Source organism: Macrotis lagotis, chromosome 2 (genome assembly GCF_037893015.1).
Source record: "Macrotis lagotis isolate mMagLag1 chromosome 2, bilby.v1.9.chrom.fasta, whole genome shotgun sequence".
Lineage (NCBI taxonomy): Eukaryota > Metazoa > Chordata > Mammalia > Peramelemorphia > Peramelidae > Macrotis > Macrotis lagotis.
In genome coordinates, this window is record NC_133659.1 from 265,988,726 (window position 1) to 266,001,860 (window position 13,135).

A 13,135-nucleotide genomic window follows, 5' to 3' on the forward strand; every position below is an offset into this window, starting at 1 on the left:
CATATCCACCACATTAGAATATATCCTTTATGAGTCATGGTGGCCAAAATATGGTATCACATGGTCTCTTAGATTTCCAGGAATTATTTTCTTTGTAAAATTTTGTTAGTTGGTCTTCAGAAAACAGACATTCATTCCATCTCTGTCTGTATTTTAACTCTTTCTAGAATGGTAGAATCAGCTAGACTTTATGATTTGTCTACACAGGCTGTGAGAATCTAGGACCACCTCTGTACAATGAAAGGAAACTAAAACTGGACATTAATGGGAATTCATATAGAATAATACACAAAAATTAAAGAACAAGAACATAATTTCTCAATAACAAAGATAAATTCTCAACTGGATGATTAATTAAATGTTGTCAGAAGCATGCCATTAAAAACCAAAGATATTTCAACACCAAAGGTACTGCAAATATAGGAAAAAGTCATGTTCTGAAGGTTACTGCGGGACAAATTTATTCCTGCTTACATTTATAGTGCTTTGTAAGATCTACTTGAATTATATATTATATCATAATCAAAGATCTAGAGTTAGAAGGTAGCTAGGTTTTGTAATCAACTTCTTCATTTACAGATAAGAAAAATGATTTCTAAGGATATTAAGTGCTGCCCAAGGTCAGAGAGTTAAGAATTCCATCAGGTTTGTAGTCTTATTGGAGGCCAATTGACTTCAAACCAAGGGCTGTTTCCCTTAAGGTCAACATTATAACCATAATTTCGTTCATATGTGTGATCATGAACTATCCTGCACTTGTATAGTGTTATAACTGTAATGAAAAAAATGCTTAACTTGGAAATTATTAGTATTTAGGAAGGCAGTATCAATTGAAAACATAGTTCTTGAGTTTTTGTGACTCAAATGTAAACCCAGTGATTATGTCCAACAGAGGCATAAAGCTCAGCTGCAAACTGCATTGTGCAGCTTGAACCAGATTAGAACAAAATTAAGAAATGTCTAACTATAAATATAAGTCTATGCTTGTATATGTATACAAAGAAATAATGTTAATTCAGTCAATATGAGGCCCTCAGGGATCCATTTCTAGTTGAGTTTGATACCAGTGGTACATACCATTTTTATCTGTGATGTTGTCTAATCCCATTACAATTTATTGTTTGAGTACTCCAGGATATTTTGAGGTCTTTATTAATAGTTTGGAAATTTGTTACCTGTTAGTCCATGAAAGAAATTGAATTTCTAATGAATACTTCCATTTACCATGTCTGTTAGGCATTTGGTAGATGCTAAATTTTCAGTTTTGGGGGATACACTGAATTTTCTAAATGGTTTCTTTTTCATAATCTATATTGATCAGTAAATAAAGGCACCTTTTGTAGTTTCTTGTAGTAATGTTTTTTTAGTTGTCATTTTCAGTTGTGTCTAACTCTTTGTGACCCTATTTTATTTATTTATTATTTTTGCAAAGATCATGGAGTAGTTTGCCATTCCCTTTTTCAGTTTATTTTACAGATAGGGAAATTGAGGCAAATGGGGTAAAGTGACTTGCCCAGAATCCAACATCTATTAAGTGTCTGAGGTCAGATTTGAACTTAGGAAGATGAGTCTTCCTGACTCCAGACCCTCCAGTGGTTTTTATCTACTGTATCATCTAGCTACCCTTCTTGTGGGAATAATCTAGTAATAAAGTGCCATCACAAACCCTTCCGTTTCCATATATATTCACACCAAAATAAAAATGCAGAATTCAGTTATTTGTTCTATTTTTTATCAGTATATTGCTGGCTGAGTTTATGCAGATGTTATAAATGGAAGGTTTTTGGTTCTTGGACTCTTGGGATATTAGTTGTTTCATAGACCATCTATCAGAAAGTCAACTACGGTTGCATTCAGCAAATCTATTATCAGTTTTTACTGTAGCTTGGTTAATTGATGACTTTATTCTAAATGTATTTCTATAAACTTTATGCTTGCCTTATTTGTTCTCTGATAATGTCTATCAATCTAAATTAATTTTTTTGGTATAGATGTATTTATATTTCTATAGTAATCTTATGACCCCTGTATTTTGTTAATATTGTGTAGTTTTTTGAGTAATTCCCAGATCTATTATGGTACATTTTTGCAATTCCTAAGAAATATTTTCATTGCTATGGTGTCAATGTTAATTGCTTTGACTGTGTCTTTCCATTAAGTTTTTATTTTAAATTATTAGTTAAGTTATTTAAAGTATGTAGCCACAAATTTCTTTTATAGCTTTATGCTCAATATTTCTTCCCAAAAGGACACCAAAGCCTTCAACAACTGGTTCAATTTGACTTCCAGTTTCAAACTCAAAACCTTTAGTTTCTGTCTTTACTTAAGAGTAATCATAAGAATTTTACACTTATCAATTAAAAAAATGCTTTGAAAGCTTTCATGAGATAAAAGAGTTGTTTAATTTAATTTTTAGTATAACCACATAACTGACATCATCCCTGCATATCAAATAATTAGTAAAATAGTTTGCTTCAACCCTCTCTTTAATGGGATGCCATATCTAATTACATTTAAGAGATGATAATTATAACATACAAGATGAGGATGAAACATATATGCTTAAACTTTCCACCTCCTAAATTCTAAATCTTATATGAATTGTTCTTGACATTTTGTTCGTAGTTTACAAAAAAAAATTTCCAAGCAGTGAATATAATAGTGTTCTCATTGTATTTGGGTCTATTAATATAGCTGGGGAAAATGAATAAGCCATGAGCATAGAATTAAGTAAAAGATTTTGTAGTAGCCAATAAAGGTATAAGCTATGTTATAGTGCTTTGGGGCACCTTGTTCAATAATTACTCTAAGATGTTATTTTTTATGACCCTAGGATATATAAATCATTTTTTGGCTCCTCGGTCAACACAATATTTTCTATGGTCATTCACACACATGTGTATGTGTGTCTATGCATGTATACATTGTTCATATGTATATACATAAATGTGGGTATGTGCACACATATATATATATATGTGAATATATGTATCTATAGACAGACAGACAGACAGACAAGCAAACAGAAAGTCTGGCTAATGACCTCCAGTTTTTCAGTGTCTATTGTGCTCTGTTGCCAGACTATAGGAAAGGGGTTAGTTAAGGAACCGCTTATAGAAAGAAGGATGATGAGTAATGGGAGCATTCTCCCCAACTTGGAACATGGAGAGACATTATTATAACTGGTTCTAGACCTATAATCACATGGGAAGAGATGGTCTTTTGATTTTTTAAGTACTGACCAGCCATGGTGAGTTTCTTACCTTTGCTTTTTCTTTTTTTTTTTTGGCTGCTGTTCAAATAATAGTAACATGATGTAAGCCATTGGATAGGAAGGGGACCTTTGTTCTTTGCCTGTGTGTCTGTTATTTCCTGCTTTAGATTAAGGAATTCTGAAAATGGTTATGACCTTGTGAACTTTGAAAGGCTGGAGTAGTGAAGGCAAGAAGTCTAGGAAATGGAAATTGTGCCAGGATTTGCCAGAAGTCAGATGATGAGGAAGAAATAAAGTTCCCAGCCATGTGCTTAAGCCAGCATAGATGGAAAGCAGCCAAGAGTGAATTAAGAGTGATTTATCCATTGGTTATGACAATTTTGGAAGGGTACTTGGGAGTGCTATATAAAAATGGTTTTAAGTTTGAGCCCATTTTCCCCAGAAAATGAATTGGTATAGGGAAGTAGATGTGTGTGTGTCTGTGTGTGTGTGTGTGTGTGTGTGTGTGTGTGTGTGAAGTTATATCTTTGGTTCTTGCTATGTCTTCAAAGAAAATATCAATTTATAAAAGTCAATTAATGTTAATTATTTAAATGAAACTGGAGTACTAATCCATGGTAGTCACATTGAGAAGAACACATTAGAAAGGAAATTCAATCAATCGCATCATAGAATGACATATCAACCCCAGGACCATATCAGAACCCTGAGGGAAAGGTTGTCTCCTTGTTCAGGGATCTGGTTCATTTGTGAGTTATGGGGGTGGGAATGAGGATCCTCAGAGATTTTAATGGCTATAGATAGAGATTATCTAGATATACTTACAAATTATAAATGAATCAAGGACATAAACATGCAATCAATCTATATTTCTGGAGGGGCAATTTAAGGAATCATCCTTTGATAATAAATGTAGTATCTTCTATTAACAAAGGTATGGAGCAGCTAGGCGGCACAGTGAATAGAGCACCAGCCCTGGAGTCAGGAGGACTTGAGTTCAAATCCAGTCCTGGATGCTTAATACTCACTTAGCTCTGTGATCTTGGGCAAGACACAACCCCACTGCCTTGAAAAAAGAAAAAAAAAGATAGGTATGGTCAAGTTCATGTCTGAGTGAAAGCTGACAAAAATACTTTGCTAGTAATTCATATGCCACTCCACTGTGAAGCACCTTCCTCAGCTCTTACCACCTGACAATTTTTTTCAGGGAGCCTAGAGATTCATTCCCCTTCTTTGACACATTTGTTTATTACATTATTAGTTCATAAGTTATGTGATTCTTGTTTGATCCAATTTGCATTTTTGTCTTTTTGGACTTCTTACAACTAGGCAGATGACCAGAAAATTTCTACATCTTTCTTCTTGGTGTTTTCACCTGCCTCTGATTTAATTCTTAAACCTTTCTGGTAAAATCCTCAATTGTGTTACTGAACCATTTATTTTGTTCTTTGTGTTATTTTGACTCCATATATTTCTTCAATCTTTTAACTTTTAATTTCAATTACAGAAAAATATAGAATTTCAGGTGTTTAATAGTTCAAGGTATTTTGGTCATGTTATTATTTGATACTTGCTTAGATATAAGCCTTAATATGTTAATTCCAGCTTTCCTTTCATAATTCTTATCATGACAACAGTTAACACAAATATTGCTATGAGTGAATACTGAAATTTTTTTTTATACCTTTTGTCATACATATACTGTTAGGCAATGTATTCATTCATGATGGTTATCAGAGATATTAGCTTTTATAAATTATTTTGCTTTGGCATAATTATCCTGCTAGTTCTATTTATATTGCCAAACACAAAAAAGGGCTTTTTGGAATTTTAGTTTAAAAAACATGCCCATTTTCTTTTCAAAATCACTTGGGGCTTAAGCACTGCTTTTCTCATCTATTTTTGTTACTAGGCATAAATATCTAGTTTCTATTAGGTGAAAACTTTTAATGACCTGAGGTTACTTAACTTTCTTCATTTTTAGATTTTAATAGCTCCTTTATTTCATTTCTCATTTCATCTAATTTGAGCTTATGAATTTGCTTAAGTGGAATCACCCACAGTGAACCCATTGCCAGCAGGTGGGATATTGTATTTCTTTTTTCTTCCTATATAATTTGCCTTATCCTCCATGTTCAACTGATCATCCTGATTTTTTGAGTAGGGTTAGTCTGTAACCCTAAGTCATACATTCTATTTTGTTAACTTTTTGTTTTTTTTGCAAGGCAGTGGGGTTAAGTGACTTGCCCATGGTCACACAGCTAGGTAATTATTAAGTGTCTGAGGCTGATGATGAACTCAGGTCCTCCTGACTCCAGGGCCGGCACTCAAACCACTGTGCCATATTTTGTTAACTCTTAAAAGTAGTTACATTACCCTAACCAGAGTGCTAAGCTAAATGTCACTAGAGTCCAAATCACAAGTGTCTCAGAGTTATTATTATTGAGATTGTTATTTTGATTTTAGGTGCAGGCTAAATGGTATAGAGGATAGAGAGCTGGACCTGGAGTCAGGAAGATTTATAATCTTGAGGTGAAATTTGGCTTCAGATACTTACTAGCAAGCACTTACTAGACCCTGGGCAAATCACTTAACACTGTTTGCCTCAGTTTCTTCATCCATAAAACACTGGAGAAACAAATGGCAAACCACTCCAGTATCTTTGCAAAGAAAACCACAAATGGGATCTTGAAGAAATACAATTCTTCAAAACTGAAATACAAAATAATTTTGATTTTATCTTTTTTTGGAGGGGGGGAACAGAAATGAATGTTATCTTTCTGTTATTATTATTATTGCTCATAGTACCACCATACATAGGAATACTTTGTTTTTTATATTATCTTCCAGGATTACTATTTTTTTTCTGAAAAATAAGGTTACTCATAATTCCTATCTACTTTAGTTAAGAAAATGCATTTAACTTCAACTTGCTATTCCCCAAGAATGACATCATGACATTTTCTCTCACTCCTCTTTATCCTCCCCCAGGGTCTAGGTTTGGAATGTTCTTCCTCCTCACCTTAATCTTGGAAACCTAACTCTATCTGAGGTTCAACTCAAGGACCACATGAGGCCTTTTCTGAGTATTCCAGTTACAGTGCTTCCATCTGTCACCCACTGAAATTAATTTTGTATATAATGTGCAAATTCTTGAGGGCAGACTTTATTCATCTTTGTAATCCCAGCATCTAGTCCAGTGACCTGAACACACCAGATGCTTAATAAATCCTTCTTGAATTAAATTTCAATATAGAAAAGAATTCTTTCGCTGTCATCATAATTCAACTGTTTTGTCTTTTGGGGCAGATTTCTTTACACATGACATTAGATTATGGAAGAATTAGAAAACAATAGGGTCATGGATACACAAAATCTTAGTGTTCAAAGGAAGACCTAGGGTCATCTAGGCTCACTCAACCCTGAACAAGGATCTTCACTATTAATGATAAAGCATTTATTGAGTTCTGACTGAAGGCAGAGCAGTAGTGAAGAGGTTAGAACAGTAGGCTTTTAGCCAGGAAGACCCAAGCTGAATTCTGCCTGAGCTACTTGTTCACTATGTGATCTTTGGCAAGTCACTTAATTTGATGATTTGGGGGATAAGAAAAACATCTCCTTTACAGGGTCACTGGGAGGATCAAATGAAATAATATATGGAAAGTGATTTTCAAAGTTTAAAATACTATATAAATGTTAGCTATAATGACGATGTGTTATGTGTTAAAACTCTCATGAGGAGTGAAAAAGAACTTTAAATAATAATCTATTTTACAAGAAAAAGAATGTTACAAAAAATTCCAGCATGAAATACAAAACAAAATGACATAAAAATCATAGACTTGGCATGTAGTTATTTGGTGCTTAAAAATGCTTTATCATTCATTCATTATTTCATGGTCATTGTACCAATTAGCACTGAGGATACCAAAAACAAAGTTCTTATTCTCAAGAAGCCTAGAGAGAGAAAGGCAATCATTTCAGGGGAGTAGCGGCCAGGGAAGGGAGTCTTGCTTTTGTTCAATCATCAGAGCAGTACATAGACCAATGGAAAGTCCTAAGTCACTTCCTTACAAAAGTAGTTGTAAGCAGTACTGATTTGATAATGGTGTCCAGGACAAGAGGTGAAAGAAAGGAAGGGGAAGTGGAGGAAAGAATTAATTTTGGAGACCAAGCTGATGAGTTAAATTTCATCCTATTAGATCTGACCCAATTTTTTACCCTTTTAAAGTCCTGCTATCCAATGTACTATCCCAAACAGATATGTCATCTGCAAATGGGATAAGAATCCAATTATGCCTTTTTCTAAGTCATTGATAAAACTGTTAAAATATACAAGACCAATAAAGAGATCCTGAACAGTCTGCTTGAGATTTTAAATTATGACAACGAAACCTTAATGATCATTCATTGGTACAGCTATTCTATCAGTTCTGAATATACCCAATTGCAGAATTATTTCTAGCCTAAATAGTTCTTTTCCATGAGAATATCATGAAAATATTACTTCCTTTGTAAACACTGGGGTAAATGGTTAGTATGTTAGTATGATGGGACCTATCTTGAAAGTTATATTAGCTTTTTGTGAAAAATAGTCACTATCCCTTAATATTTCATATTAGGAATTGAAGTCATACAGTTGTCCATTGCCTACTGAGTTGCTGTTTACTTATATAATCATAAACAGATAAATACTATAAAGTTATTCTATAAATATCCCAAATCAACTAATGTGTGTGTATCTGTATAGGTTGTATGATAGTAATTTTAAAAAAGTTTTTCTACATTCTTTACTCCATCTACTTACAAGGATTTAAATAAATTGAAACGTTTGGATAACTAGCCAGAGCTACAAAACCCTTTAAGTGCATTTGACCAGTTTACAAAATATTTTTTCTATTTCTTATCCCCATCCCCATATTCTCATGTTTTTCAAAAGAATACCTCCAACAGGTTAGATTTACTTTCTGTATTACAGTATGACTCAATGATTGCATATGGAGTCTGGACTCAATTTCTAATTACTGTGACCTTGGTCAAATCACTTAACATCTCCATGCCTCAGTTTCATCATCTGTAAGACAAGGAGATTGGGCTAGATGACTTTTAAGGTTCAATCCAAGTCTAAATCTAGGATTCTGAGTAGATTATACTATGATCTCTATGATGCCTTGAAGCTCCAAGATCCTATGACTAATTACTTTGGATGGATAGCTTTAATCTATATAGTGGTAGTAACACTATTTAGAAAACAGAGATATACTACTGTGTACAAGTAGTCATGCCTACCCATGGCCAATATATAGCATGGGTGTGAATGCCACTATCAGGTTGATCAAAAACAAAAACATTAACCCACCCCCTACTTTGGATTTTGGAAAAGGTTAAAAAAAAATAGGAAAAAAGAGAAGAAATGAGATCTTTTAGAAATAGGATCAGAATTAAAAAATGAGTTGCTCCTTTCTTCCTATGTAAAATATTAAGTGGTAGTAAAGATGCTTAAATAAATGAATATAACCTGGAATACTTTTTCATTTGATAAGTCAGCATCCCTTTGAAATTATATCATTATGATTTTCTCAAGGAAATTATTTGTTGTACAAAATGATTTTGAGTTTAAAAGCAGTATTCATACTACATATATATACATACATTTATACACGTATTATATATATATATATATATATATATACAAATACTCATATTCTCTAAAAATCATTTTTTATTCATTTTATTTTTACATCAATTAGATATCCCCTTGAATCACTTCCATACTCCTTCCCAGAGTCATCCTTATTAATTTTTTTAAGAGAGGATGAGAAAATGATCAGCAAAATAAATAAAAATAATGGAAATACCTGATATTACAAGCAATATGCCAGACCTGTGGCACTGAACTTTGCAAAGATGGGGTGGGGACCAAGATGAGAATGCATGCCTCTGTATCTATTTGGTGTCAGTTCCTTTTCATTTTGCAACATTCAACATCAATTGTTTTGTGGTCGCTCTTTCCTTTCCCATTGTTGTATTCATTTTGTATACTCTTTTCCTGACTCTTACTTTATGTTGCACCAGTTCATGCAAATCTTTCCATGCTTCTCTGTATTCATCATGGTCACTGTTTCATATGGCTCAGCAGTATTCCATTATATCTACGAACCACACATTGTATAGCTATTTCCCAATACATAGACATCTACATTGTTTCCAAATCTTTGCTACCATAAAAAGTGCAGCTATAAATATTTTTGTGTCTAGTCTTCCTATCTGTCAGTGACTCTTGGGACCATACCTAGCATCTGAATCTCTGAGTAAAAGTGTGGTTTTTCATTACTTTTTTTTAGCATAATTCCAAATTTTTGGAATTTCCAGACTAGTTTGACCAATTCACAGCTCCACAGCTCAACTTGCCTGTCTTAATAAGTTCTTCAGCAATGACTATTTTCTTTTTTGTTTGTTTGTTTTTAGGTTTTTGCAAGGCAATGGGGTTAAAATGGCTTGGCCAGGGCCACTCAGCTAGGTAATTATTAAGTGTCTGTGGCTGAATTTGAACTCAGGTCCACCTGACTCCAGGGCCAGTGCTCTATCCACTGCGCCACTTAGCTGCCCCTACAATGACTATTTTCATACTTTGTCATCTTGGTCAATTTTCTGGGTATGAGGTAAAATATCACTTAGTTCTGCTTGCATTTCTTTTATTTTTAGAGCTCTGCAACATAATTTATAATTCCTTTAAGAAGGGCTTGTTCACTTCTTTTGATCATTTTATCTACTGATAAAATATAGGTTTTTTTCCTTATAGGTTCTCATTTTTCCTTTTGGTACTACTGCTTATGAAGAGCTCATTAAATAATGGACACATCAAATTGTACTACCATGGTTGCGTTTTTTAAGAAACAGGAGAGTTTCAGACAAGAATAAAACCATGATCGGTGAAAATGTAAATCGTTATCACAGGTTCTCTGGTTTCTCCTATTGACCAATAAAGCCTCGTAACAAAATTATAATTGAGTGGAGGGACTGCTAATGTCTATTTTGAGTATAGTGCATGGGCTCTTCATTGTTGAAAGGGTTAAGGACTAAACTTGTGATTTTGTTGGTAGTCAGTCAACAAGCATTTATTATTAAACACTTACTTTGTGATGACACAAAAATAAAGGTAAGAAATAGTCACTGTCCTCAAGAAGCATACATTCAACCTGGAAAGACAATATGCAGATCTGTAGAAGATATGTACAGAGTAGATGGAGGTAATCTGAAAGCAGAAGCTATCAGCAGCCCAAAATGATCCTGGGAAGGCTACCTGTAGAAGATAGGACATAAGCAGAAACTTGAAGAAAGCTAGGAGAACAAAAGATGGAGGTTAGAGGGTAGAGGATTATGTAAGGAACTGCCTTAGGCAGGAATGGCCTGTTAGAGAGGGCAGCAGACCCAGTAGGGTTTGAATCCTACCAGGTCTGTGAACTTGGTCAAGTCATTTAACCTCTCTCTTACTTCTTTACTTGTAAAATGTGGGGTTCAGGCTGAGTGGACTTTGAGGTTTTTTTAGCTATTAAGCTATGATCCTATGTCAGAGCAAACAACAACTACTGTTTGAACCTTCTCTCCCAACATAAAAGTCTTGAAGATCAGCTTAGACCACTATGTAAATAAGGGCCTATAGTCCTTTTTCATCAGCAAACAGGAACTAGCAGTTATGTTGCTGTCAGAGAATCAAGGAAGTGGTTGTGGTGAATTGGAAGAGGTACCTACATACTTGTATTCATTTTAGAAGCAAATCATCTTCTTTCAATGCATTTACTGAGGCAGTGGCTACAGATGGTGAGGGATCTAGAGCTAAATTTTGTCAATGTAAATATGCCTTTCTCTTCCATTTGCATATTTTGCTTTAAGTTCTGAATTCTTGGGGGTGCAGTCAAATATTTATCAGAAACAGCACTTGAATTCAGCCCTTCCTGGATCCAGGACCAGCTTTCTATCCTTGCCTGTTACCTGTGAAGTTTGTTAAAAAGAGAGATCTGAAGCATGTAGAAGCATATAGAAAGCATATAGAAAACCAAATTACTTTTCAAACTATGTTTTGCCTGTCTTGGTAGCATTATAAAATATCTGTATTGACAACAAGGATTGTTTTTGCCTCAATGCTTGTCACTTAATATTTATTGATATGGTTTCAAAAGGGGATTTTTTTCAATAGTTAATGCAGATCTTCAACTTCATTTCACATGGTCGCATGGAACTCTTTTAAAAAAAAAGGTTAAATGAGCACTGGATACAGGTCTAAAATCAAGAAGACCCGAGTTCAAATCAAGCCTCTGCTGCTTCCTCACTCTAGGCAGGTTGCTTTAAATCTGTCTCAGTTTCCTCAACTGCCTCGCCGTGAGGATCCGTGGAGATACAATACTTGTAAAATGCTTAGCACTATTACACATGTTAGTTAATATAATAATTATCATTATTTTTCTGAGAGAAGAGCCACACAGAAAAGACAGACAGTAGGAGCTTAATAGATGCTGCTTCTTTCCCCTGCCGGGAAATTTGGCCAGGGTGACTTGGGAGCCTCGATGGGCTCCAGCACTCATGGACATTTATGGAGGAAGACGTTTTCACTCAAAACTAGGTCACAGTGAGAGGGCTCAAGTTCAGAGTCGGCGGGCACTTTACCTTTAAAGACCCCTGCGCTTCAGATCTGGGGTGTTATCCCAAGCAACAACCAAAGAAGCAAAGTCAAACCTGGGGTGGGGGTGCAGGGGTGCAGGAGAGGCGATGCAAAAGCACCTCTCCGGGAAGGCCATGGAGACTCCCTGAGGAAGAGGCCGGCGCGGCGCGGCGCTGGCACGGCCGTGCGGAGGATGCCCAGGCCCCGCGGGCCTTTGCCAGCTCCCGGGGGCCCCCCGGAGGAGGGGCGGCGCCCTGCGCTCCGCGGCCCGGCCCGCGGGGGGCGGTAGCGGCCGGCGGCGGCTCCCGCTGTGCTCGCTGTAACGGCGGCGGCAGAGGCGGCGGCGGCGGCCGCCCAGGAAGGCGGGAGCGAGAGGCATCGGCCTCGGCGGGGGGCGGTGTGTGCGCGCGCGTGGGATGATGCCACCCTCCCCCTCCCCCCACACGCACACGCACACACATCCGACCCCTCCGCGGCACGCGGCGCCGACTCCCCCCTAGCCTCGGCCCCCCCCCCTCCCCCGTCCCGGAGCCCCGCAACCGCAGCTCCGGCCACCCGCCACCCCCTCCGAGCCCAGCCCGAGCGGCGGCGGGGGGTCACGGCGGAGGTCAAAGGGTAAAGGTCCTGCTCCCAGCAGCCTCCGCGGTTGATACGTCGCCATCTTGGATCCGCGGGACAAGAAAATTCATGCGGTGAGTTTTTGGCAATTTTTCGGAAGTCTGGCGGCGGGGCGCGCGGCGGGGGCGGCGGATCCGGGGTCCCCGCGAGGCGGGGGAAGGCTCCGGGGCCGGGCCGGTCGCGCCGGGGGTCCGTGGGCAGCGTCCCGGTCCGCCGCTTCCCGTTGCTTTTGTCTCGGCTCCAATCTAGAGAGGGAGAGAGAGAGAGAGAGAGAGAGCGAGAGAGAGCGAGAGAGAGCGAGAGAGAGAGAGAGAGAGAGGGAGAGGGAGAGGGAGAGCGGAGCGGGCGGGGGGGGGCGGCGGAGGGAGGAGGGAGGGAGCGGGTGGGGGTGGGGAGGGGGACGGGACGTAAAGCGTCGCTCGATCCGGCCCGCGGCGGCGGCGGCGGCGGCGGCGGCGGCTCCGGAGCCTCCGAGGCCTGGGCCATCCGGCGGCGGCGGCGGCGGCCCGGGCTCCCGCTCCCCGAAGCGCCCGCCCGCCAGCTGGCCAGGACGAGCCTCCGTGGGGGCCGCCGCTGCCGCCCGACGCGAGGAGGCGGAGGAGGAGGAGTAGCAGCCGGGCTGCCGCCGCCGCCGGGCCGGGCCC

At 38.2% G+C, this 13,135-nt stretch overlaps 2 protein-coding genes across 8 annotated transcripts in view; one reads left to right on the forward strand and one right to left on the reverse strand.

Annotated features, from left to right (window-relative positions):
* LOC141512221 (uncharacterized) overlaps positions 1–12,334 on the reverse strand; it is a 62,246-nt gene extending 49,912 nt beyond the window's left edge. Inside the window, exons 1-3 of the mRNA XM_074221050.1 lie at positions 11,948–12,334; positions 10,351–10,413; positions 4,243–4,280 (exon numbers count right to left, since the gene is read on the reverse strand). Of these exons, the coding sequence (XP_074077151.1) occupies positions 4,243–4,280; positions 10,351–10,413; positions 11,948–12,334 (488 nt within the window). The remainder of the gene's footprint in view (positions 1–4,242; positions 4,281–10,350; positions 10,414–11,947) is intronic.
* A 126-nt stretch (positions 12,335–12,460) lies between these two features.
* The window catches only part of CNOT2 (CCR4-NOT transcription complex subunit 2), a 171,866-nt gene continuing 171,191 nt past the window's right edge, over positions 12,461–13,135 (forward strand). For 3 of the 7 annotated variants that reach the window (XM_074226131.1, XM_074226136.1, XM_074226142.1), the window contains exon 1: positions 12,461–12,565. Coding sequence is in view for 2 of the 7 variants with exons in the window: in XM_074226130.1 (XP_074082231.1) it covers positions 12,561–12,565 (5 nt within the window). In the remaining 5 variants the exon portion in view is untranslated. The remainder of the gene's footprint in view (positions 12,566–13,135) is intronic. The other 4 variants (XM_074226130.1, XM_074226135.1, XM_074226140.1 and 1 more) reach the window with 3 other exon arrangements.